This window comes from Falco biarmicus, chromosome Z, assembly GCF_023638135.1.
Source record: "Falco biarmicus isolate bFalBia1 chromosome Z, bFalBia1.pri, whole genome shotgun sequence".
NCBI lineage: Eukaryota > Metazoa > Chordata > Aves > Falconiformes > Falconidae > Falco > Falco biarmicus.
This window is the reverse complement of record NC_079311.1, coordinates 34,766,526-34,790,459: the sequence shown is the minus strand read 5'-3', so window position 1 is coordinate 34,790,459 and position 23,934 is coordinate 34,766,526. Positions and strand designations below refer to the sequence as shown.

Below are 23,934 nucleotides of genomic sequence, written 5' to 3'. Positions count from 1 at the left end.
GTGAATATCGTAGTAGTAACCTGTAGCATTTAACTGTGACTTCAGCCAAATGCCTCAAAGTACGCTAGGAAGTCTTTCCCTGCTTTTGCAGAAGGATTAATCCACCCATTCCCCATGGAACCAATCCACCCCAACCCATGGTCGGTTGTTGGGTGGGCAAGCCGGCAGGCATGTGGCCTGCTGTTCTGCCTGCTGTCACAGCCTCCTCTCACTGACAAGCACACCCAGCAAGGACCGTCATACAAAAGGTATCAGGAATCTACACTCCCAGGCTCTTTGTTACCAGCATAACCCTTGCTTTCCAATTATCACCATTTCAAGCATCATACAAAATACACTTTAAGTGATGGGAGAAAGAGCAAAGCAGAGAAGAAAGACAGAGGCAGGCTGCCATTTCTACCTCACCTTGTGGCACAATATCACTGCACGATGGCTGTTATCAAGCAGGTCTGTGTGACAAAAGCCCTGTACAGGATTATTTGCCAGGTCTGTGGTCTGCCATGGGTTAGTGATGGAAGGCACTTAGCAGCAGTGGAGTGTTTTCATAGGAGATTTGGTGCTGACCCGCCACTTCCTCCTCCAAGACATAACTTTCCCCTTTGGTGGACAGGGGCAGCCTTTAAATTTACAAACACACAAGGTGAAGGTTGTATATTCCTTCGCAGCATTTGCTGGGGGGAAAAGACAAAAAGGTGCAGTTTTTACATTTATCACTCATGACTTCAGGAGTCTGCAGAGAAAAAAAGCAGCACAGAGCCCCAGCTTGCTGTTTCCGAGATGTACAGACTGTTTTTCCATGACACATAACGTTGTAAGCTTCCTTTCCCTGCTGGGCGCATTTCAGAGGGCTGGGGCAGGGCGGAGGGATGTTTTTTCTCATGCCTGGTATCAAACAGTGGGGCGGAATTGCAAACAAGGAGGGACATGCCCCTTTCTGCTGCCACACCACCCTGTCCTCCCTCCTCCCTAGATGGGGACCCGCTGCCCACCACCATGAGGACGAGCTACTGCAGCCACCTGCCAGGAGTCCTGCCGGAGAGCCCACACCCGCCAGCACCCAGCGGCAAGACCCTGCTCAGCGGGTGGCAGCCGTGGTGGCCCAGCCAGCAGCTGCCTGCAGTATGTCATGCAGGTGTCAGCCAAAGATGGGCAGCTGCTCTCCTCCGTCATGCGGACGCTCAACACGCAGAGGTACGTAGGGAGTGGCAGGATGGGCCAGGGCCCTTCTCCCTGCATGGGCTCCCCAGCTGTCACCCACCTACAAATCCCACGGGTGCTTGAAGGGAAGATGCAGTGACATGCTTCATGAGGGCCTTACAGGGTGCACTTGTAATTAAACCCTCATCCTATCTTTATAATAGTTAAGCTGCACATGTAATTAAGCCCTCACCACTATACTCAGCGAAGAAGGGGGAAGCAAGCTGTCTAGCGCTGCTGCTGCTCAAGTGCACCAGCTACAATAATTTGCCTGATACGTAGTGGGAGGCTTCTGTGGGCACCAGCTGGCATGGGATGCAGTGTTTAGCCTGCACGCTGCCACCAGCACTTCTGTGCCACGTTTCCTTCACACTTCCTAAGCCAGCATGCTGAGCAGCCAGACAAAGCTATTTCTGGCAGAGAGGCACACACAAGTGTTGCTGCTTCAGCCATCACCCAAGTGACTGAGAGCAGCTTTTTCTTCTGTTGGTTTAGAATGGCAGATTAGTTGATGAAACATGCCTTTAAACTATACCTTACAAAACGTTAGCCTGCTTCAGGTTTACTTTGCTTTCATTAGAAGCAAGAAGAAGTAAAAGGATGCTTTTCCGTATCCAGACCTGATAATTGGGTCAACATCAAGTTTCGCTTCACTGGTGTGAAGCTGGAAAGAGTGCATAGGTCTTGAAGTTGCCCTGGATTTTCACAAAACAGTGAACATAATCCAAGACCCTGCACTCATGTGAAAAGTGAAATTATTAACTGCTGCTGCATATGTGATGTGACAGTTTGAAAGGGCTTTTTCCCCTTTACTTATAGCAACTTTTTTAAACCCTGTGCATTCTGCACAGCTCAGATGTGTGTGCAGAGCATTGAGCATAACTTCATACCCTTCTACCAGGCAGGCTGAAAAAAGCAAGTTGGCTTGTTTACACTTTTCTGAGGTTACACTTGAGTGAGTCTACCTGTGGCAGCCTGCAAAGAGCCAGCAGGGGGACAAAGGGAATAGCTGTGTGCCACCACATGCTATCTGCCAATGACAGCAACAGTGACAAAACCTGCTTTTCTGAGGATATCACCTGAGTGGCTATGTGGTAGGGTATGGCGTATGAAGGCACGGACTCCGTTTGTGGTGTAACCAGAGACACGTTATTGTACAGAGAAACTCATATTTATATCTCTGAGCCCGGACACAAACCGCAGCTGTATGTACCACCAGGCTCAGGGCAGAAACCCGTTCATGAAGTTACATAGCTATGTACCACTACAAGCATGCAGACACCTTTTTGCTACTAGATAACCATATTTATCTTTCTTGCTTTCCTTCACAATACCCAGCTGTTCTCTCATGTGCCAGATCAGACATTCTCCATCGTCCTCTCACATATCTGTCTTCAGACATTCTCTATCCTCCTCTCCCACAGTAGGGAGAGCTTTCATTTCCCAGACCTCAGCCAAAAGATTGACCTTCTCAGCCTTGACAGGTGCAGGGGCTGAGTTGAAGCTGCAGTGAAGTGTATCCATGGTTCAGCAGCACTGGTGCTTGCAGCCTACAGCTTTCCTTCCACTGTGCGAAGTCTGAGCACCCCAGGCAGCCACATGACTGCCTTCCTCTTTCCTGAAAGAATACTCTGTAAAATAAATAAACTCAATCATTAAAACCAGAGTCTCTAGATTTTCATTGGCAGGAGGACTGCCCGTGCCCCTTTGCACATCAGTACCCCACCAGCAGAAAAACGGAGGCAATGCAGGAGAAATACCCATGGGCAGCGGTGTGCTAGGGATGTGTTTGGCACAGTCCTTTTCAGTGCTGTTGATGTCACTCCTTGAGCTGCTCATGGGCTGTTACCCCAAAGAGAGGGAAACCTTCCCCAGGGACAGGAGCTTCCTGCCTGCACACACCTGCCTGACATGACCCTGCCTTCACAGTGCTACAGGGCAAGGTGCTGTTGTTTCAGGTCCAGCAGTCTTTTGCTGTTGATCACTGAAAACAGCTTACCCTATAGGTCAGGGGATCATCACTAGCACAAGAGATGCTACCCTGTAGGTCAGGAATGAGGGCATGGATCACCACTAGCATAAGAGGTGCCCAGCTGAGGCAGGTGTAAAACTTCCCTGATGCATTTAGGGATTTCTTGAAGTGGCTGCACTGCTGCACTGTGAAGAGGTGGGAAATAGAAAGGTACAGAAGCACTTGGTTGTCTGTCTTTCATCTGCCACTCGATGTTTTTCACTCTTAACATTTTTCCCCCCACAGAAGAGGTATTTTAAACAGTACCAAAATGCCTGTGACCATTAGCCCAGCAGCTTGGTGTACTAACTGCAGAGCAAAGTACACAAGCTGTATGTTTCCCACATAGTTAATTCATGACATACAGAGAGAAAGAGGTAGAGGCTGCAACACAGCCCTGTATACTGACCAGTAATTTTCTCTCCTTCTCCAGTAGCCCCTTCAACGACCAGCCGATGTGCAGGATCTGCCACGAGGGCAGCAGTCAGGAGGACCTGCTTTCCCCCTGTGAATGTACAGGGACCCTGGGGACTATTCACCGCAGCTGCCTGGAGCACTGGCTGTCATCTTCAAACACCAGCTACTGTGAACTCTGCCACTTCAGGTTTGCAGTGGAGCACAAGCCCAGGCCACTGGTGGAGGTCAGTACATGGAGCACATCCCTGAAAGCTTAGCTTTAATGAGTAAATCATGTTTGTTTTTATGTAGGTATCACAGAGCCTTTGCAGCTCCACCAAAGCCAAAGCAAGCTATGAGCTTTGGGCTCTGCAAGATAAGCACAGAAGCTCAGGGAAAGGGCAGGAATAACAAAACCCTTATTTTGAACTAAATCAAAACAAGAAGAATGGGTTCCATGAGTTTGCTTGACTGTAAATGTGAGTGAAGGTTTGGGGAACAGGGTACCAGCCAGCTTGGCAGAGGATGGAAGTAACAGTTTCTGTGGAATGCAAGACAACCACCAGTATTCAGCATATTAAATATAGGTCAGGAATTACTTTTTTTCTCCCTTGCTTCTGAGAGTCGTAACAAACTGAGGACCCTTATAAATCTAGTTTCCATGTAAAGCCCACAAGGAGAAGTTTTTCTTGCTCAGTGTATGGCATGCTTAGCTCTTTGTAAGTGACCTTTTGGCCTCTTCTTGTCTGTGTACCAAATTCAGCAGTGAATTGGACAATTGTTTCTCCCTTACCTATTAGAATTAAATTTTGCCAACTAGAGATGCTTTAGTGGCTTCTTGAAGTTTGCCAGGTTTGGGGTTTTTTGTCCTCAGGAGAAGAAAGAAAAGAAGAAAGAAGCCAAGATCACTATCTTTAAGCTGTTAATGTTCTTTCTCCTCCCCTATTTTAATGGGGACAGGGGGAGTAAAAGTTATGGTTTGTGTTGGAATTAAAGGTGAATTACAAATAATGGCATTTTATAAAATAAGAAGCATCTTATTGTACCGGTTGGTGATACAGGCATTTTAATGCCAAGCATGTGTCCAGGACAGCATGCCTTTCCTGTGAATCTTCATCATTCCTGTAAACTGTAGTGGAACTGGTTGATAGAGATATGGTATTAAAAATAAGGTGGGGGTTGAGGGAGGCGGATTTTGTTTTCCTCGTGTTCACATTTGAGAGGATACAGGATAAAACTGACTGCTGGGAGGTTGGTCAGGGACCTGTGCAGTGAGGGAGGGAGCTCACTGAAGACTATCAAAACTGCTTTATCTTGGATTAAGTTAGATATGTGCATTTTATATCTAAACCTAAGGATATCTTCATTTTTCCTTAAGATCCACAAAAAAGAGATGTGACATGGTATTTAGCACAAGACCTGTAGTCTTGTCAAGCCTTAACCAGAGCAAGCCTAGGCCAGCTCTGTTCAGTTGCCTCTAGCTTGCTGTTTGGTGCTTCTAGCAGGACTTCAGCCTCTCCCAAGAAGCTGATCCTGGTTTGAGAAATGCTGCTGTTGAGCATTCTCAGGCTGCCAGTGAGTGAGCAGCAAAATCTTTATGACTGAGCATTCTCCAATGAAGATTATAACGTATTCTTTCAGTCAGCTGCTCTGAGCCTGTGCCAAGCAGTTTTTGGTTGTGGTTTTGGCACAAGGACAATGCTACTCTGAATTTGCCTTCTGAAAAGAAAGATAAGTGATACTGAGGCAGTGCAACGTAAACAGTTTCATTTGAGAGTCCAGCTTCTTCAAGATGTTCCCTTGCAACAGCTGTTGTTGAGGCTTGTTTTGCACAAATCACACATGACATTGTTCAGAGCTAATGATGCTTGAAGAAGTTGAAAGCAAAGCTAACCCTGCCCAGGCTGGAGCAGTCTGGTTGCTTCATCATTCCAGGATGAACTGAGGCTTCTCTTTGGCAAAAGCAGTAATAAATAATAGCAACAATAATAATAACAATAATAATGATAAAGCTGTATTTTCTTTTTCAGCTGAGGACAAATGAGAATCAGGTACAAGAACATTTCTAAAACATAGTTCACACTGTTAATTGATGTTTTTCTCTTTACTACCTAATCTTTTCTTGCTTCTCGGCTACTATACCCACAGTATTTTAGTGCAGTAATCAATAATTACATGCAGTTGCAGAGAAGTCATAAAAAAAGCAACTGACTTTTTTGAAGTCTTTTGTGATCTTATATGAGGAGAACGTTTTCAGTTTAGGAGGGAATTGAAGGTGTAATTTTGAAGTTGACAGCAGCAGAGACAGAGTAGCTAAGATGAGCTGTATGCAAGGGGATAAATTAAGCAGAAAGATATTAGCCAAACTTCTTGGTTTCTGTTAGTATAATTTAAGTTTGTCCTTAAAGTTCGTATTTATTTAATACTTATTGCTTTGAAATCCAAAGACCTCCTCACGCAAATAATTGCAGCAAATCTGAACGTTCACAAAACATGACTAAAGCAGATGCAAGTTGCCAGATTCTCCCAATTTCTGTGTCCTAAAAGCACTGTCCTATCTGCTTCCCTGCATTACCTAGAGTATAAGGGGATGGAGGGAGGTGTATCAGGTATAGCAGGATCATCTTTCACAAAAACCTGCTGCAGTGTTTCAATGAGCGACAAGGCAGAGTGGCCACCTCCTTTTAACTCCATTATGTATGTGTGTGTGCATGCATGTGTGTTTCGGGTGGGGATTTTAGTAGGATAATTAGGTCTCCAAAGATTCATCTGAACTAGATAATGGAAATGGTAAATGGCCTTTCAGTGGAGGTGAATGATGTGTTTACCAATGCATTTTAGAAGGTCAAGAGGGACTATTGTACTCTTAAAGTAATTTGTAGAGCATAGCCTATAGAAGTTTATCCAGTAACTCCTCAGCAGGCCCTATCTCGTGCAGAGAATATATCCCATCCATTGGTCAGTGACAGGTAATATAAAAATGCTTGAAACAATCATCATATTCATATTTTCTCCTGAAGATTTTCTATCGGGAAGAAAAAAAAAAAAAAAGCATTTCTGACTATTGAAAAATGTACTATTCACTTTCTTAAAGGGGCCAAAAAAAAAAAGAAAAAGAAAAAGAGAGAACATGGTATTATATTTTCTCCTTATCCCTTCATTGGATTGATCACTGCTTCTTAGTGGCTTAGCTGTGGGCGTGAAGGAAATCTCAATGGAAACAAATTGAGATACTTCATTTGCTTTATCTAGAGATTTGCTTTATCTGACTTCATTCCTGCTGTTGGCTCCCAGGAGAGGCTGTAACAGTGGTAGGCTTGAAATGAAGTGAGCAGTAAGTGTTGGCTGACTGGTCAGCCATATTCCTGCCTCCCTTGTGTGCATTATTATGGAAGCAGCAGAGGATTTCTTGCTGGGCTTCATGATTGATCAGAACGGGCCAGTGAACCCATAGCACTTCTTCCCCATCCCCTCACCCTCACCATGTTGCTAGTTTGCCATTAGTTCATTATGAAATGAAAGCCAGTGCTCCATAAAAATTTGTTGCAAGATGGCTTTTTGCCTTCTTTTAAGCAGTTGCTCATGTTCACACTAAGTGTGTGGGCCCATGCACTCAAACAGGAGATCTTTAGCTCAGATACAAGGGACATACCTACAGCTATATCCTGCCTCCTGCCTCCATCACACATAGGGTACAAAAATGTAGAAGCTTCAGATATTCTTGGCCAATTTATTTTTTTAACTCAGATTATTTTCTGCAGAAGTATTGTGTTTCTGAACCATGAATCAGACACTATGGTGGTTACTAATACCTCCTTCATCATTAAAGTGATTTGTTTATTGCCATCCACCATCAGAGCTCTGCGACTTGCTCTGCATCAAGTCAAAGAAGCACACACCAGAAAATGCTCACATTTCACCTCCTCCACAATTTTTGGTCAGAGGTTGGTCAGCCAAAAGGAGTGGTCTCCTTTGCAGTTCCTTGTCTCCATACTTTTGGCCTGCATGTATCAAATGTGCCCTGCTGTGTGATTTTACAGTTTTTGGTAAGAATTCCTTTTTGTTGAGCCCTCATTAGTCACCCATTTAACAGATTTTGTTACACTTACACTGCTTTGCTTATGGAATGAGCTAAGTGGGAACTGTCACTGCCTCCAGATGACCCTGCTTCTGGTAGGACTTCTGCTAAGAGGCTGGGTTGATGTTCCTCAGCCCTCCACTGGGATCTGGAACTTCTTTATTTCTTAGCCACTCACGAACTTGTCTCTCCAGCTGCACTGGAGAGATCATGATACATTGTTGCAGAGGAGCAAGAGACTGATTATGATCAAAACCAGTTTTTTTCATGCTGAAGATCACTGAGTCCTTCTGTTCATCTCCCTTCTGCAAGGCACCCGGCAAGCTCTGGCTTTGAATTTATTCAAATTCAAAGTTAAAATCTGAAATCACTGACATCAATCAGACATAATCTATTGGAGGATAACCTTTCTGTAGCATTTTCAGAACTGTCATTTGGAGTCACATTTTTGCTAGGCAATATGTTGCTATTTAGGCACTTGGCAGGCATCAGCAGAGCAAGTCTAGCCATGCCGCTTGATTTCAGAACTCCTCTTTCAGATAAGGGGATTGTTTGAGATATCCACAGCCCTACAGTCAGTTAAAAGGAGCTATTTGCCAGTAACCTTAAAGACGTCCATTTACACATTACCAGTACATGCATATCCAGTCAGTCCCTGAGCTCATATTACTGCAAAAATCAATTCAGGAACTGCAGGCAAGGTCTGAATCAACCTCTTCTACTGTGTGCTAGACTCACAGCACCCCTGTACAGTCTGGTGGAAACTAGAGGTGTGTGGGACGTGTGCTTGGGCACATAGATGTCTCATTATGAATGTGCCTAGGAATGACGCTTCTCAATGAGAAAAGCAGCTACTGCTGAGTAGCCCTGCTTCTCTGTCCCATGTCTTGGTCACTCCACTTCCCATGAGAGCCTGGCTGTATTTGATGCAGAGGACCCAGACTGAAGCAGCAGAAACTCTAGACACTAGAGGAAAGAAAACCTGCAATACGGTGGTTGTATGCATAGACCTGATGTTCCTTGTTGCAAATCTGGAAGGATCTCAAAACAAACACAGTGAAATCAAACTGCGGTAGTTTCAGTTTGTGGCTTTTGTAGACCTTCTGCTTATATCTAAAAGGGGAGTTGCCTGCTTTTTTAATGCAGCCAATCCACAGAAAGAAGCACACTCTAGAAATGGGTGACATTATTCAAGTAGAAGCTTTTGCTATGTTTCAGCATAAAGACTAGGCAAGCTTTATATAAGTATTTAATATCATCTTCATTTAAATTTCCATATTGCATCTATGTTACTTCCACTTGGTTTAGTACAGAAACAGACACAAAACATGGGAATACAACATATTTATGTGCAACGAAATTTGTTAGACAACAACCAGCCACAACATAAATATTAAATAAGAACATTATGCAACCATATAAGTCAGGCTTGTATTGCCTGTAAGTTATCTACGTGTTTTAAACCAACCAGGATTTGGTATCTATTGGTTCATTTCTAGCAAACAAACAGAAAGCACTTGATTAACAATATAAAACTCATAAGCTAAAGAGCATGACTTGAAAAAAAAAATAGTCAGGATAATAATCACAATAATGGGCAGAAATTAACTTCAGTTTTTCCGAGCCTATTGCTGGCTGTACAGCTCATTCTAGAAAAGAAAAAAATTAAAATAAATTTAGAAAAAGCCTTACACTTACATCTATGCAGGAAGTAGTTAAAATGAGCTTACATTATAATTTAAAACTTCCAGAAGCCTTACACTGAAATATGAATTTATTTTTTGTGCAAGGCTTTTGAGTCACATTGATTTTATCTGTTGGGAATCTTTTTACTTATTTTTCCTCTCCCTGCTCAGTGAAGCAAGTCATTAGCATTATATTAGTCTAACGAAGAGATACCAGATTTGCTGCACATGATTTGTGGAAGTCTCATTCTTAAAGCCAGAAGGAAAACAGTGACTCAGCATAGTCACCAGCAAGGAAAACCTTCATGAATGCAAGTTTGGAAGGACTGCAGCTGTCAATAGAGCACATTAAGAGTGGGAGCAGATAACTTAAGTATGTACATCATTCCTCCCCTCTTGACCCAAAAGGGCAAAATAAGAAGGGCAAGGTGATGGAGATGCTTTTGTACCTAGCTGTCTTCAGCTGCAAAAATGTCCCCGAGACCCAAGTCACACAGGGAGAATTTGAAGCAGTCACCTAGATTTCCAGTACAAGTATGTCTGAATTACAGAAAGTATTACAAAAATAAATAATGAACTCCCCAACACATACAGTTTGAAAAACATAACCCCTTCAAGGAGCACTTTTTACACCTAGTATACTGTACTCTATTCATTCTTAATGGGGAAAAATCCAGAGAACACAACAAGCTGTTACCTCTCCTTTAAAGAGAAATGAAATAGTTGTTTTATGTTCTTTGCAGAGAAGTCTTGTTACAGTGCTTGACTTTTCCCAAGCACAAATCTTATAGTACTGACAGCAAGAATGCAATCAAGAGCAACCCACCCCCTGCAAAAACAAGCAAACCACCCCCCCCACCCCCCCCCCAAAAAAAAAGAAGAAAAGAAAAAATTACTTGTCAATTACCAGACTGTGACTTCAAACCATCACATCTGTAACTGCTCTTTCCTGAATTTAAAGGACTAGCAATCAAGGGCAAAAAATGGTGAGGAAAGTTCTCAGGAGAAAGTAGCCGAACAGAGAGGAAACAGGAGCTTTGGAAAAGGCCAATTGCTGTTGTTTAAGATGAGGGAAGATGCTGTGAGTTTTCAAAAGTACAGCTATTTTTGTTTTACATAATGGTTTTGGTGACTTTTGTTTAGACATCATGATTCTGTAATGCAGTTTTGCACTGCCTGGTTATCATGTCTGTCCTGGTAACATTTCCTGCCACCAATAGAAGCCAGTCAGAGTTTGCTTTTTCTGGAGAAAAAAACAGTGCTAAGATGAAAAATTTTATTGTATCTGTCTTTTTGGAGAACTACCAAGCATTTATTATCTATCATGTCTTTAGTTTCCATATATTTGAGCCTGTAGATCAGATATCTGCAAGATGTGGAAATATGTGTTGCCAATAGCAAATCTGTGTTGCTTTTGATTTAAAATGCAAAATGTGATTTTTGTTGATTGATTTTCTTGAATGCATACATTTGTCTGCCTAATTGGGAATATATTAATCTAAAATAGAATGGGAGCTTTGAAAAACATACAGATAAAAGGAAATACTGCTTCTTCTAGAGTTCCACAAAACCTATTTTCTTGAGACATCTGGAAATCTTTTACCTGTTAGAAACATCACCTGAAATACAAACTAAAAGCGGATAGTTGGAAAAAATAGCAGTAAGCCAGACTGATATTAAAGAACATAATATTGTATAATTGGATCTGCAAGAAATTTCACAGATTTTTCAGCACAATTTAGCACGTTCTGTTGTCTGTTTTCAGTATCGGAGAATTACTGATCCTGTTTTTAGACACTGAGATTGTGTAATCCAGAAACTAAACACCACATCTACCAGCCACTGTATAATTGCTATGTGGTGGAACATTCTATATCAGAGTCCTGGTTTTCAGTTGGCAAACTACACAAGGTCCAGATTGCAAATTCAGTTATGGTGTGACAGCAACAGCCTGCAGTACTCTCCCTACACTTAGCTACCACCTAGGGTTGGTTCCTATCTGCACTGTGGTTCAATCTTTTTAGAAAAAAAAAAACCAGACAACATTCAAAGGTGTATCATACACCACCCTGAGAATGGATAATGTATTCTTCCCACTTACAAAACCATGCAAATGAAATTAATTTGCTATTTCAAAAAGTAGCTTTGTCTCATTCAGACATGCACAATTAAAATATTCCCTGAAACTGGAGTTAAAATAAGGGTTAAACTTAAATAAGAGCAGACTCAGTTACAAAGAGGACATAACATTAGCATAATAATGTTACAGAGGTCAGGTCTTTCAGCTCCTAGCTGACAGTCACACAGGCCTCTGCCTCTAGGACCAAAGGAGCATGTCTGTGAGCTGTCACCATGGCCTTTCTAAAATCACTTACTGAAGACAGTAACACTGTGCCAGTAACTAAATTTTTGATCTAAGCAGGAAACCCAAACCCTGAAATATTTTTTCAACTGAAAAGTAACTGTCAAATGTTTGTTTTCATTAAAAAACATTAACGTAGAAAAGTTTATCACTCCAAATGTTTCATTGCACTGAAAAAAAAATACGTATAATTCTGGTCTGGGCGACTTTATTTTGAGTTACATGTAGTTTGTCTTAGTTCTGAAACGTTTCACTGACAAAGGTTAAAACTTTTTTTCAAGTAAAAAAGGATTTGAACAAAGCTGTTCAGATGTAATTTTTTGAGGGTGTCATTGCATTTTTTAAATGGTGCTCCTGGTCTTTAAAAATGTTCTTCATTCAAGAGAAACACCCTAAAAACCCACGCAATATCACTCTTTCTTTGCTTAAAGCCCAAGGCAAAATGCTCCTGTTGGTCACTGCTGGCATGAAACCAGAAACAACAACAATTGCGGGCAGTTCCGCTTGGGTACAGAGTGCTTTCATCAAGATTCACTGTAGAGCTATCAGCATGAAAAGAATTAACTGATATGTTTGATGTATAATAAGCTATTTTTAGTTCAAAGGGAAACACATTTGGGGAAGACAAACCCTTCCTGTCTTCTCCCCCCCAGCTTCATATGTGGTAACTATTTCAATACTTTTAACTAAAAAGCAGTGTGAAGGATTTTCTTCATACTCTGTGGAATCTTCTTTGCTGCTGGTATAATTCCAGCAACATTTACGTAAAATCAATTTTCAAAGGAAAATGTAGTGAACTAGAATTGTCTTCCCAGTAGAAACAGGCTGTAGCCTTAGGATCTGATGTGGAAAACACTATGCACATACTTTACTTAGCATTTGTGAGTCATCTAATTGAAGTTAGACTTACAGAGGTGAACGATTTCAGGGTTTGGCCTTTGGCAACACTGAAGCAGCTCAAACTTGTGGAGGCGTTTTACAGCAGCTTTCTACTGGCAGCTCATTTTGGTTAGGTTAGATAAATTCCCAGAGTGAGCCTCTCCAAGGTGTTCTGGTCCTCAGTTTCTGCTTGTTCTGATGATGTCCTTCTCCAAATGTGAGGCTTCACTTTGCTGTCACATTGCGCGAATGCCTCAGTTGTGTCCCCCTTCAGACGAGCAGTTCTCCAGTTACATTTGCTTAGGCAGGAAGAAGTAAACTGGTTAGAAGGAAGCTGAGCCCATTCGCTCATCTCAGGAGTCTGAGGTTTCAGATTATTTGTGGATGTGAAATAAACACCTCTGTACCTCCACACTGAAAACATATTTGGGACAGTTTCATAGATGTGGTTTCACATGCAATTTTAAATATCAGATAAATTTTTGGAAGCCAGTAGTGGGCTCATAGACCACAAACCTCCCAGGGACTGTTGCAAATCCACATTACGTTGCTGAGCACTAGAATTTGCATTCAGCTGAAAGAGGAGTAGAGGCCCTCTGGTGAAGGTCAAGAGCTCTAATTTTTCTTATAATTTCAGATAATACAATTCAACTCTGCTTTGTGAACTGCAACAAATCCTTATATGCGCATTACACATGTCAGTGTATGAGGTGAAGGAACATCAGGTACGTTGCTAGTGTTTTCTCACATCAAATGCAGTACATCAAAAATCCCTTTCAAAACATAAGTAAGTTCCTTCATAAAACTGTTTCAGCTTTGGGAGTTTTAGCCTACACCACACCCTGGGAAGCTGTTTCAGAGCTGGATCCTCTGCAGGCTGGGATTTTTTTTCTGGTTCTTACCTAAATTTATTTATGGCCAGCTATTACTTGTTTGTTCTTACGTCAACATTGTCCATTAGCTTAAGTAGCACTTCACTGATGTCCCCTTTCAGCTCTCCCTTCTTGTGGCCATCCCCAGGATGCATTTGGAGCATGACTTTTCTGGGATAAATAAGTCAAACTTTTAAAGTCCCATCATGTGGTGTGGGCTTTCTGTTTTCTTGATGCCCTTTCTGTTTTCCAGTTAAAGCAATCTTTCTGAGCAATGGAGCTCACCTTCGTGTCTCAGCAGAGCTTTGCCACTGCCTGCAGACTTAGGCAGATGTTTCTTGGATCTTCAGCTGTGGGGCTGAAGATTGCAGACCAATTGCTGCATCTGCCCTTTCGAGAGTGCCCATTCCTTGGTGGATGGATGGTCTGGGTCATTTCAGCAACACCGGCTCCTAGCTGAGCTTGGCTGAGTGGAGAGCACCTGTGGTGGGACAGTGTGTGGTCCACACAAACGCAGCAGCAGCAGCAGCAGCCACCGCTGAAGGGATGGCATGAGGGAGCAGAGAGGTGTCCTGCAGGCACAGCCATGAGCTCAGGGTCTGGGGTGTGTTTTGCTTCTGAGCAGAACCCATTTGCTATGTGTCACTGTGAGGGATGAGGTGGGATCCCATGCCTCTTTGAGGGACTGTTCTTATCAGGTGTGTATTAGTCTCCAGGCACAGTGTCTTTGTGTCAGTCATAAGCTACTATTGGGCTGTGCAACAGGCACTGTGCTTACCTGTTCTTGAATTCATGCTTGCTCTCATTGCTAAAGTCAGTTCATGTCTTATTACTGTGGCTCCCCACCTGTGTATCAGGAACATGAATCACTGTTCACTTGATAAAATGGTGCTTTACCAGGCAGGCCAACGTTTTGCTTCAAACGACCCTATGACCATTTTTATGACCTCTTCTTTCCTCCCCTCCCCCAGAAATGGAAATTATTACACTGACAGTCTCAATTTATTGCAGAAATAATTGAGCACATTGACATATTTTAATGAGACAAATTTCAGTGTATTGTAGTGCAGATCTGATAGTTGCATCTGGCCTGACATCTCATTCTTTCCCGGTCCCTACTGTACTCCCATGCTATGCTAATTAATCAGCTCAGCTCTTTGTTGGGATCATTGTGTGGGTTTCAGTTTCACAAAGGGATTTTCTGACTTGGCATTTTAGCTATAGAGTAACTTGACAGTGCACATTTCCAAAACAAAAGACAGAAACCTAGAATCTAAACAGAAGTAGATTTAGAAACACATGTGCACTACTTCAGGAGGAAGATATGGGCTGTGGCTAACATCCGTACAGCCATTGAAATTACTTATTTGTTGCTTTTGACTTCTACTTCAGAACTAGCTAATGAAATTTCTTTACCTTTTAAGGTTAGACTGTAGAATGGTGGGGGTTTAATTTATTATTTAATACTACTCTTGTCTGTCTTAGCCTCATCTACTATTTGAATTGCTTGGGTTTGATTCTTTATTCAAATGGGTCAGATGACACAAGGAGTGCAAGGAACCATCAGTCTGTGAAGTTGTCTCACACCATTGTTGTCTGCTGTTGTGTTAAGTGGCACACCATAAAGTGCTGTCTCAATTCAAGTACTTTGTACTGGGTGTCATGAAAGTCGTAGGGCAGAGACAACACATGGCTTAAGTGTGTGCTTCCTCACATGTTCTTGCTGTTCTTCCTTCTCATTCAGATCACTAAACAGTACTTCTTGCACTAGCGGAGCTGCATGGGTGCCGAAAGGATCACAACAGACTGCAATTTCAGGATGCAGCCTTCACTATTTGAACTCTGAAATGTTACAGTGCATTCTTCACTACCCAGTTACAGGGGGGATGGTCACCACATAGCACTGAGATGAGGAGATACTGGCATTTAAGGTCTGCCCTGGTAAAGTGGTGAACATGCTGCAATTCCCATTGAGATCAAGGAGAAGTGCAGGTGCTCAGCAGTTCTCTTGCAGGTCACTTTTTAAACAAATAATTTTCACAAAAACTTTTCACAGTCATCTTTAAAAGCAGAATCTGCGTGACCAGGTGCTTTCAGTTCATCTAATTTTCTTGGCAATTTCACATTACAGGGATTTGTGGAAATTGAACAAGGCGAAGGTTGCAACCAGTCATGTCTAGAAGCAACCAAATATAACCTGGAACTGTTATGCACACACCCTTGGTGGTGCTCTTAAGTAAGTGGAATGAAAGCTCCAACGAAAACAGTTTGAGTCTTTCACACAACTCTATAGTGTTGTCTATAAAGACACAATAAAAGAAAAACCTGTTCAAATGTAAATGTATGTCTCCTTCTTTAATAGCCTACATCCTGCAAATAATGTTTATGAACATATTTTTCTGTTTTCCTAATTCCTGAGTTGTACATGAAAATGGATCTTAGGCTGCTGAGTTACTGGTTTGCAATTAAATCTCACAAAAGTCCTGTGAAGTAGTTAATTATTTCCATCTGAGATGTGGTGAGGCTAAGGCAAACTTGTCTACTGGTTTGTGTCTTTCTAGTGACAGATCAGTTCCTGGATGCACTCAATTTCTTGACTGTTGTTTTACCCCATATAAAGATGGAGAGAGAAATGCTGTATTTGTTTTCATGGTATGGCCAAAGCAGGAAAAGATGAAGCAGGGTCTGAAAATAACAGAGGGGTAGGACACCTAGATGAGAAATATTCATTAGATTGCACAACACTTTCAGTCTTACCTTCTTTTGTCAAAACTCTTGAGTCCTGCTGTTCTTCTTGGTTACGGCTGTAGCACTGTAATAGGGAAGAAGAAAAAAAACAGAGGTGGCTGGGGATAAAGGGTATTAACTGGTTAAGGGGTGAAGTTGCCTCCCCAGCTTTAGTTTCTGGAGCTAAAGAGACAAGACTTCTACTGCCATGTGTAATATGCTGGGAGGAGCAAGAGGCCAAAAAGTTTAAGGACGCATGAGCCTTATCCCTGTCCGTTGGCAAAGAGCTGCAGTGGCTTTAGCTTCTTGTTACGCTGATAATAGATAATGCAATAGCTCTCTAGAGGAGTATGACTTTCCTTGCCTTCAACACGGTTCCACACTCAGAGCTGGGGGCCTGGGAGGGATGTGCTGACTGGGAATTGATAGCCTACCCTACGCCCAGCTCTGCCCATGCAGGCAGCTGGGGTTATGACAGCTCACTCCACCTCTATTGCCTGTTCCCAGCTTTGACTCCTCTGCTTAGATTGTGGACTGCCTGGGGCAGGCACAGTCCTGTTCTCTGTGTGGTGTGTTTGCCCTCAGTGGCTAGGGTAGCATGTACAGCTGCCAGCCTGGCTGGGGTTCCCAGGTGCCACAGTAAGAAATGTTTGCTATTCTTGGTAGTACCATGCATATGGTTATATGCTCAAAGAGTAACACCCCCCAAAACCCCCAACCAACCAACCAACCAACCAACTAACCAACCAACCAACCAACCAAACAACAACAACAACAACAAAAAAAACCAAACAAACCACCAAAACCAAAAAGATGTTGCAGAATGGTTTTGACCAAATCCTACAGCTTACATTGGCAAAAATTGCACATCTTGGTAGTCTTCCTGTTCAAATATCAACTTGAGTGAGGAGATTTTTTTATTAAAAGGTCTCAGTGTACTGTTGTAGGCTGAAATTCTTTCATCTCTGCTGTCTAAAATCCTGTTTATAGAAATGTGCGCATGTGGGCTTGATAGCTGTTCAATCAGCCTTCACTTTAGCAGATGACTTTCAAGCACTCTGTTCTGCAAGATTACTACCCTTTTAGTAAAAGTAACCTTCTGTGCATTCAACTCTTATCTGCATGTGAATATCTGTAAGCAAGTTGAAAATGGCTTTGCCAATATTACAAGCAGAATGTTAAAAAAAAATCTTAAAATAACATATGAAATATTAACAAACATTTTCTGCATTCTTGAGTTGCCAGGAGAGAGCATGATTCTTTCCACATTAAGAAGAGTTTCTCAAACAGTTCAGTGGCCAAATGCCAGGGGCTACGCTATGCAAAACTCTTCCCCTTCTCAAAGGCAGCTTTTTCTGCAGCTGAATAAACTTACACGTGACTAGAGGTGCACATCAGCAGGCACGGAGGGGGAGAAGTTGCACTGGGAGGCCTCTAGGAACAGCTGAAGTCATGTCCTGTGTGAGGTCCATGTTCCCTCCTCAAAGCAGCAGGTCCATGTTTTGCAGGTGAGCAGCTCATTTTGGGTACAAAGTCCTCCCTGTGCTGACACTGACTTTGTCTGCATTTTGCCTGCAGTGGCTGAGGAACCCAGGCCCCCAACATGAGAAACGTACGCTGTTTGGAGACATGGTGTGCTTCTTGTTTATCACTCCACTGGCAACCATCTCTGGCTGGTTGTGTCTACGAGGAGCAGTGGACCATCTGCACTTTAGTAGTAGGCTAGAAGCTGTTGGCCTCATTGCCCTCACTGTCGCACTCTTCACTATTTACCTCTTTTGGACCCTAGTAAGTACTGGTTTTCTGTTCAGCTCATGGGAATAAGGGAAAAAACAAATCGGTGTATTAATTAACACAGGGTGCTGTAGAGCAGGTGGACCATTGTATGAAAGCATTGCTTATATTTACCTTCTGTACTGATAAATTCAGGTTACATCTGCAAGAAACCTCTTGGTTCCACACCATTCAGGTTCTCTGGAAAATGAGAAAGACAGTTTGCCTTTGGGATCAGTGATTCCCAAATCCCAGACACCAGAGGGTATAGCAAGACAGAGACAAGGATGTAACAAGGAGGAGTTCAAGGCAGGTGCTACAGGAAGGCATTTCATCAAAGATGATGCATGAAAGGTGAAGGCACAGTGCACAAAAAAGCTTTAGGTGAACAACCTGGCTGCCACAGAGGATTCAGGTTTTACTCTAATGCAACATCTAGCCAATTTTACAATTCAAAAGCCTTGGATGTGGGTTTATCTCATGCTTTCCCCATTCCTCGTGCTCATGGTGCTGTGAGAAGTTCACAGCAGAACACCCCTTACACCCAGTTCTGTGGAAGTGAAGCTGCCTTTACAGTGCAGGTTATCGCTGCCTTATTCCTGTCCTGCATCCGTGTGTGCTGTCACTCGTGTGCCAATCCATCCTAAAAGCCACTTGTTTTGTGCCAAGTTGTTAAACTGAGATCAGTTCCTGGCCCCAACACACCAACATTTGGCTCAGCAGAAATGAAGGGAACGCAGAGGATCACTGTGAAAACAAGTGTTTATCAAGTTATGGTCTAGGAGTTCACTGAAAACCCCAGGTTACTGTTGAGTTTGACATTTCACATCTCTCACTGTGGTGGCCAGAGGAGAACAGAAGAGCAGATGCAGACACGGAGCATTCACACTGACAGGGTAATGCTTGTGTGGTGGTGCAAGGCTGTGCCGCTGTGAGGGGAAAAGCTCATCTGAGGGTGTGCTGCCCTGAGTGGGGGCAAAACCACCCTACCTGTGGTGCTGGCATGGCCACTAATCACACAGGACCAGCACTCAGCTCTCCCCCTCAGTGGGTATGGCCACACACTGTATGGCTGACCCCTCCTCAGCAATTTTTGGTCAATGTAAGCTGTTGAGATGGCACTTCAAAACTGCATTAGTAGAGCTAGCCCACAGCAAGAAACACCCATGCTCACCCTAGAGTAAGCTTGAAAAAGTCAACATTGTTACCTAGCTCCAAGAAAACTATGAAAAGTAACATCTCATTTCTGTCATTTGTAACAGTGAAACCCTGTCCCATCCATAAAGGACTGCAGGCTAATTTTAGCAGCACAGAGCATCAGGGAAAGCTCAGAGTTTTGCCTCAGCCTTCTGCAGTTTCTCTTTTTGTTGTTTCTGCTTGCATTTTCCACGAAGCAGCAGCACTCCCCTTTGACAGGGTGGCTGCTTGCTCCAGCAGTGAGGTGGCACTTGTATTTCCTGCAATACCATGTGTAGACATGTCTGTCAGGTGTTCAAGCAAAGGTTGTTCAATTTCTTTTGTGTATGACTGTCTTAGAAACTCAAATGCTGTCCAGTTTACCTAATGTACATGATTCAGAAGCACCAAAATGGTTGGAAGTTGGAAAGAATAGTTTGGCTAAGTAGTTGGATTTAATTCAGTGGGCAGAGCAGAGGGACATGGTGGGGGAAGAGTCTCAGTCTTTCTTCACAGTACAGAAGGTGCCCACATTGCCCTCACAGCATTAGCACCGGATGGAAGAGTTTTGAAGATGTTCCGGTGTATCTGCAGATAAATTCCACAGGCTTGAGGAACTTTTCACATGCTTCCTCAGAGGGCAGATAGGCAAAGTCAAGGTAGAGGTTTAAAGCAACCGCTTTACCAGTGGCGCTGAGTACCCTACATGTGGAAGACATGCCCTCTGTCTAATGAGCAGGCTGAGACCCATCAGTCATGCAGGAAAGCCCCAGCCTGTATTTGCCTTGTGGGAGGCTCCTACTTCCAAAGCAGGGAGGAGCAGTCTCACACGCAGAAGTACTAACTCCATCAAGTGCTTCAGCAGCACCTGCCCTTTCGTTTTTGAAAATGGGAGAATCCTGTACTCCTTGCTTAGCTATGGCTGTGCAGGGAATATATTGAGTGCTGTGGGGTAAGTTACACATAACAAGTGATATAATGCTCCTTTAGGTCCTGGGACAATAAAGAAAATTATAATTGAATTTTACTTCTAATAAATCAGCTTATTTTCTCTGGATGAAAAAGTTGGTATATAGATTATTTGCACACCACAATTATCCTAGTGATCACAGAACAGGAGAGATGCTCTTCTTAGCATCCATGAAGCTATCTTATCCCTTCCTCTAAAACAGCCAAGTTCTCCATAAAATGCTGTTGCTTTTTCTCTGCATTTAATCACTGTAACTGATACACACACACACAAATCCTGTTATTCCCAAGAAGAAAGCTTCAGACACAAAACAGAGATCGCTATCTAAACTAAGAATTCAGGGCCACACTCTACTTTCTCTTGCACATGGGTAATCTTAACTCCTGTAAGATCAAGTAGCAGGTTGGGGTACAAAAGGATTTGGCCCTATAATTTCCAGTATAACATAACTGCTGGTTTAAAACACAGTCTAGCCCAAATTATTTCAGAGTTAGTTAGAAAGATAGATACTGCACTTGCAAAAAAGCAACCCAAATCAAAGAAAAAACGTACACAAGCATATCATCTTACAGAGACATAACTCTCACTACACTTGGCAGTCACTAAAATAAGCAGTAAGCTATTTAAAATAAATACAGGGCCAAACTATCTCACACACACATAGCAGTCAGTAATTTCTCTTCCACGGTTAGCAGAACTGCATTAAGGTTGAAATTGGTTAGCTGGTAACAATAAAAAAATCCAAAGACAATCTAAACTGAGGTACACACTTTGGCAGATGGCTCACACTCACCTTGTTGCATCTTTGCGATCTTGATTTTGATGCATTTAACAATAAGGCATTACATGGTAGAACATACAACCCTTTCAGCGTTTGCATGCAGTTTAGCTACCTGTAAAACTTCACTACTCAGCCAGTTACCTAATGTGTCAGTTTAACAGGCTGCAGCACAGCAGTACTCCAAACTCATTCTCATTTTAGGTGGCTAGCAATACTTCAAGCTCTTGGGAAAGACAGAGGCACAATGTCAGATTTTTCATGTTATACAAAAGGGAATGAGAGGTAGGCAATAGCAGAAAGTAGGGCACAGGCTGCTTTTCTTCTCTACTGTGGCAGCTTGGGGAACAAGCCATCTACATGGTAGGTCTCAACTTTGCATACCACTTTTTGCTCATTTTTATCTTGCCCAATTAGGCTGCTCATCAGCTTTTTTGTTCCACTTGAATGCCCTTTCCCCCAAACCCCAGTTGATTCTTGGAGTGAGTCTAAACACAGTGCATCTCTCTTCTTTCCCCAGGTATCGTTTAGGTATCACTGTAGATTATACAACGAATGGCGCCAGACCAATCAGCAGGTGATACTCCTAATCCCAAAGTCGGCCAGCAACCTCTCCAACCAGCAGTCCCTGCTGGGCTTCCAGCCCCTCAAAAGGAATTCGAAGGAGACAATCGTTTGATTTGGGCTGTTCTACACAGGGGCCATGCACTAGAAGTATTTTCCTTGAACTCACTGGGGTCGGGTACTGTCCACAACCTAGGAGCATGCTATTCTGATTTACAGACTCTTTGCAGAGTAAGTCACTGCTTGAATTCAAACCATGGATGCTGCAATCATAGGACAGTTACTAAGCTGCCAAATTTATTTATTTAGCAGATACTGTATGGAATTCTGCAAACTCATGCTAATACTTGCTTCATCAAGTGATGCAAACTTTTTTGTTGTTTAAAATATTAAACTATGATAACTAACAGTGCGAAATAGGTTTTAAAAGTACTTTGCTTTCATCATTTCCTGTTCCTCTGGTATTATTTCTTTAGATAGCTGAACAGTAATTGGTGTACTTTCCTAAACACAGCAATGGCATTTTCCCAGTTTATTTTATTTGAAGGGCCTTTATACCAATATTTTTGGAGTATTAAAATGTGTGTAATAAGTTCTACAAATCGGCATATTATTTAAATGCTATGAAGTGATTAGAAGATTATCTTCTGTTTCCTATTTGGCAGGGAAGTTCTAATAGGAAAATATTTCAGTAATAAATCTAGCGTGTGCAAAAGAAACGACAAAAATTGGAATGGTCTTCCTACTCAAAAGTATTCTAAAGAAAAAAAATACTGTATTTTTTCCACTCGGAAGCAACAAATTAGGCACCATATTTGGCAATGAAGTGCATATTCTGCTGGTTTACATTTACACCAAGCTGAATTTAACCCTAATTGTATTTTTCCCTAACTTATTTTTCTAAGAGAACTGTGCATACATCATGAATGAGATCATTAGACATGTTTTAGGAAGCAGGAACTTGTCTTCCATAAAAATTAGCATTATTTTAAAGCTGCAGAATTTTCAGTTTGACAGATAGATTTAGCAGAGTGTATGTAAACCCTGGTTTCTCATTGTAGCGCTAAAACTAAGGCATTTTTTAAAAAATGTAATATACAGCCAACTATGGTGACCAAACTGCATTTGGTGTTTAAAGACAAGACTTTATTCCTGGGTGGCATTATCTAGTTCCCCTTGGGTTTATGCCCAATTCATTCAGCAATTCTTTACCCTCAGAAGAGACACATTTATGTAGGGAGACTTATTTTACACAACTAAACAAAATTTCATTAACAAATGCTGCTAGAATTAGAAATTGATACATGAGAACGTTTGAATAGATTTTTTTTTTTTTAGAAGTATGCATCGATTGCAATGCCACCATCTGGCTTGTTTTCCAAACTTGGCAGGAACTGCAAATAAAAAGGAACATACAGTAAGAAAGCTATTAATTTATAACTCCATAGTTCAAGATGTTATGGGTGTCTACCATCAGACAAGAGCCTATTTGATGTTGTGTGTGCTTTGTGGGAGATAAAGCTTAGTACACAAGACCAAAGCTGTTAGCTTCTTTATTGGAAGAATTTACTCTTCTTCTTTGGACCAGTCTAGCTGTAGTCATGTTATTTAACAGTACTTTGTCAATTTCATGGGGATATACGAATCAACTACCTATATAAAGCAATAACAGCCTCATTCAGACGTAAGACTAGTTTCACAGCAAGCCAAGATAGGTAAGAAAATCATGAACCTGCAGATCTGTACTCATTACTCTCAGCAATAAGGTCAGAGGTCAGCAGTGAATACATGCTTCTCCAAGAGAAAACTATACAAGAATCTAAAGATATGGGTATCACAAACTCTGTGATGGCCTAAAACCTGTAGTACCTTTTTTTTAAAAAAAAAAAACACCCTCTTAACCTCTTCCCAAAGGCAACTAACTGTCTGGATGGAAGACTGCACGTGCACGTAAGCAGAGAGTTCTAGGTTGTAAGGAAACTTGCTAGCCAGGGGTGCAGAAATCAAAACAGTTTAGCTGGGTCAGGACACTGTCAGCGTCTTAATGCCTACACCCTTGCTTTAGGTAAGCTTTCTTCAGAATTCTGCTACTACTTTTACTTCTTTGGGAGGTGCCCCAGAAAGTTGGCCTACAAAGGAAGTGTAATTCTTAAGTACTAGTCTTGGTTTTGTTTCATGAAACAAAAAAATAGGATACAGAATTAAGAAGCAACTAGGAAAACAACTATCAAATCAAACTGCAAGGTATATGCACACAGATCAGCATAATAACTTGGTCTAGCCCACCTGCGTTATTACAGATTTCTTTTTTTTTATTTCAAGACAGTTGATTTAATCTGAAGAAGGCATGTTATTGTGCTGTGCTTAAACTGTTCAGCCTAGTACCTGTATGAAGTAGTAAAAGCCAGTCCAGTAAGAATTAACATATGAGAAAAGACAATGCAGAAACAGTTATACAACAGAATT

General features: G+C 42.1%; 1 protein-coding gene across 1 annotated transcript; it reads left to right on the top strand.

The window, feature by feature from the left end:
* Positions 1-924: 924 nt before the first annotated feature.
* Positions 925-22,506, top strand: MARCHF3 (membrane associated ring-CH-type finger 3). The gene is given in 5 exon segments (XM_056325103.1): positions 925-1,080; positions 1,082-1,191; positions 3,642-3,849; positions 17,786-17,995; positions 21,425-22,506. Coding segments are annotated over 5 exon segments (843 nt in total). The 3' UTR covers positions 21,584-22,506.
* The last annotated feature ends 1,428 nt before the right edge of the window (positions 22,507-23,934 follow it).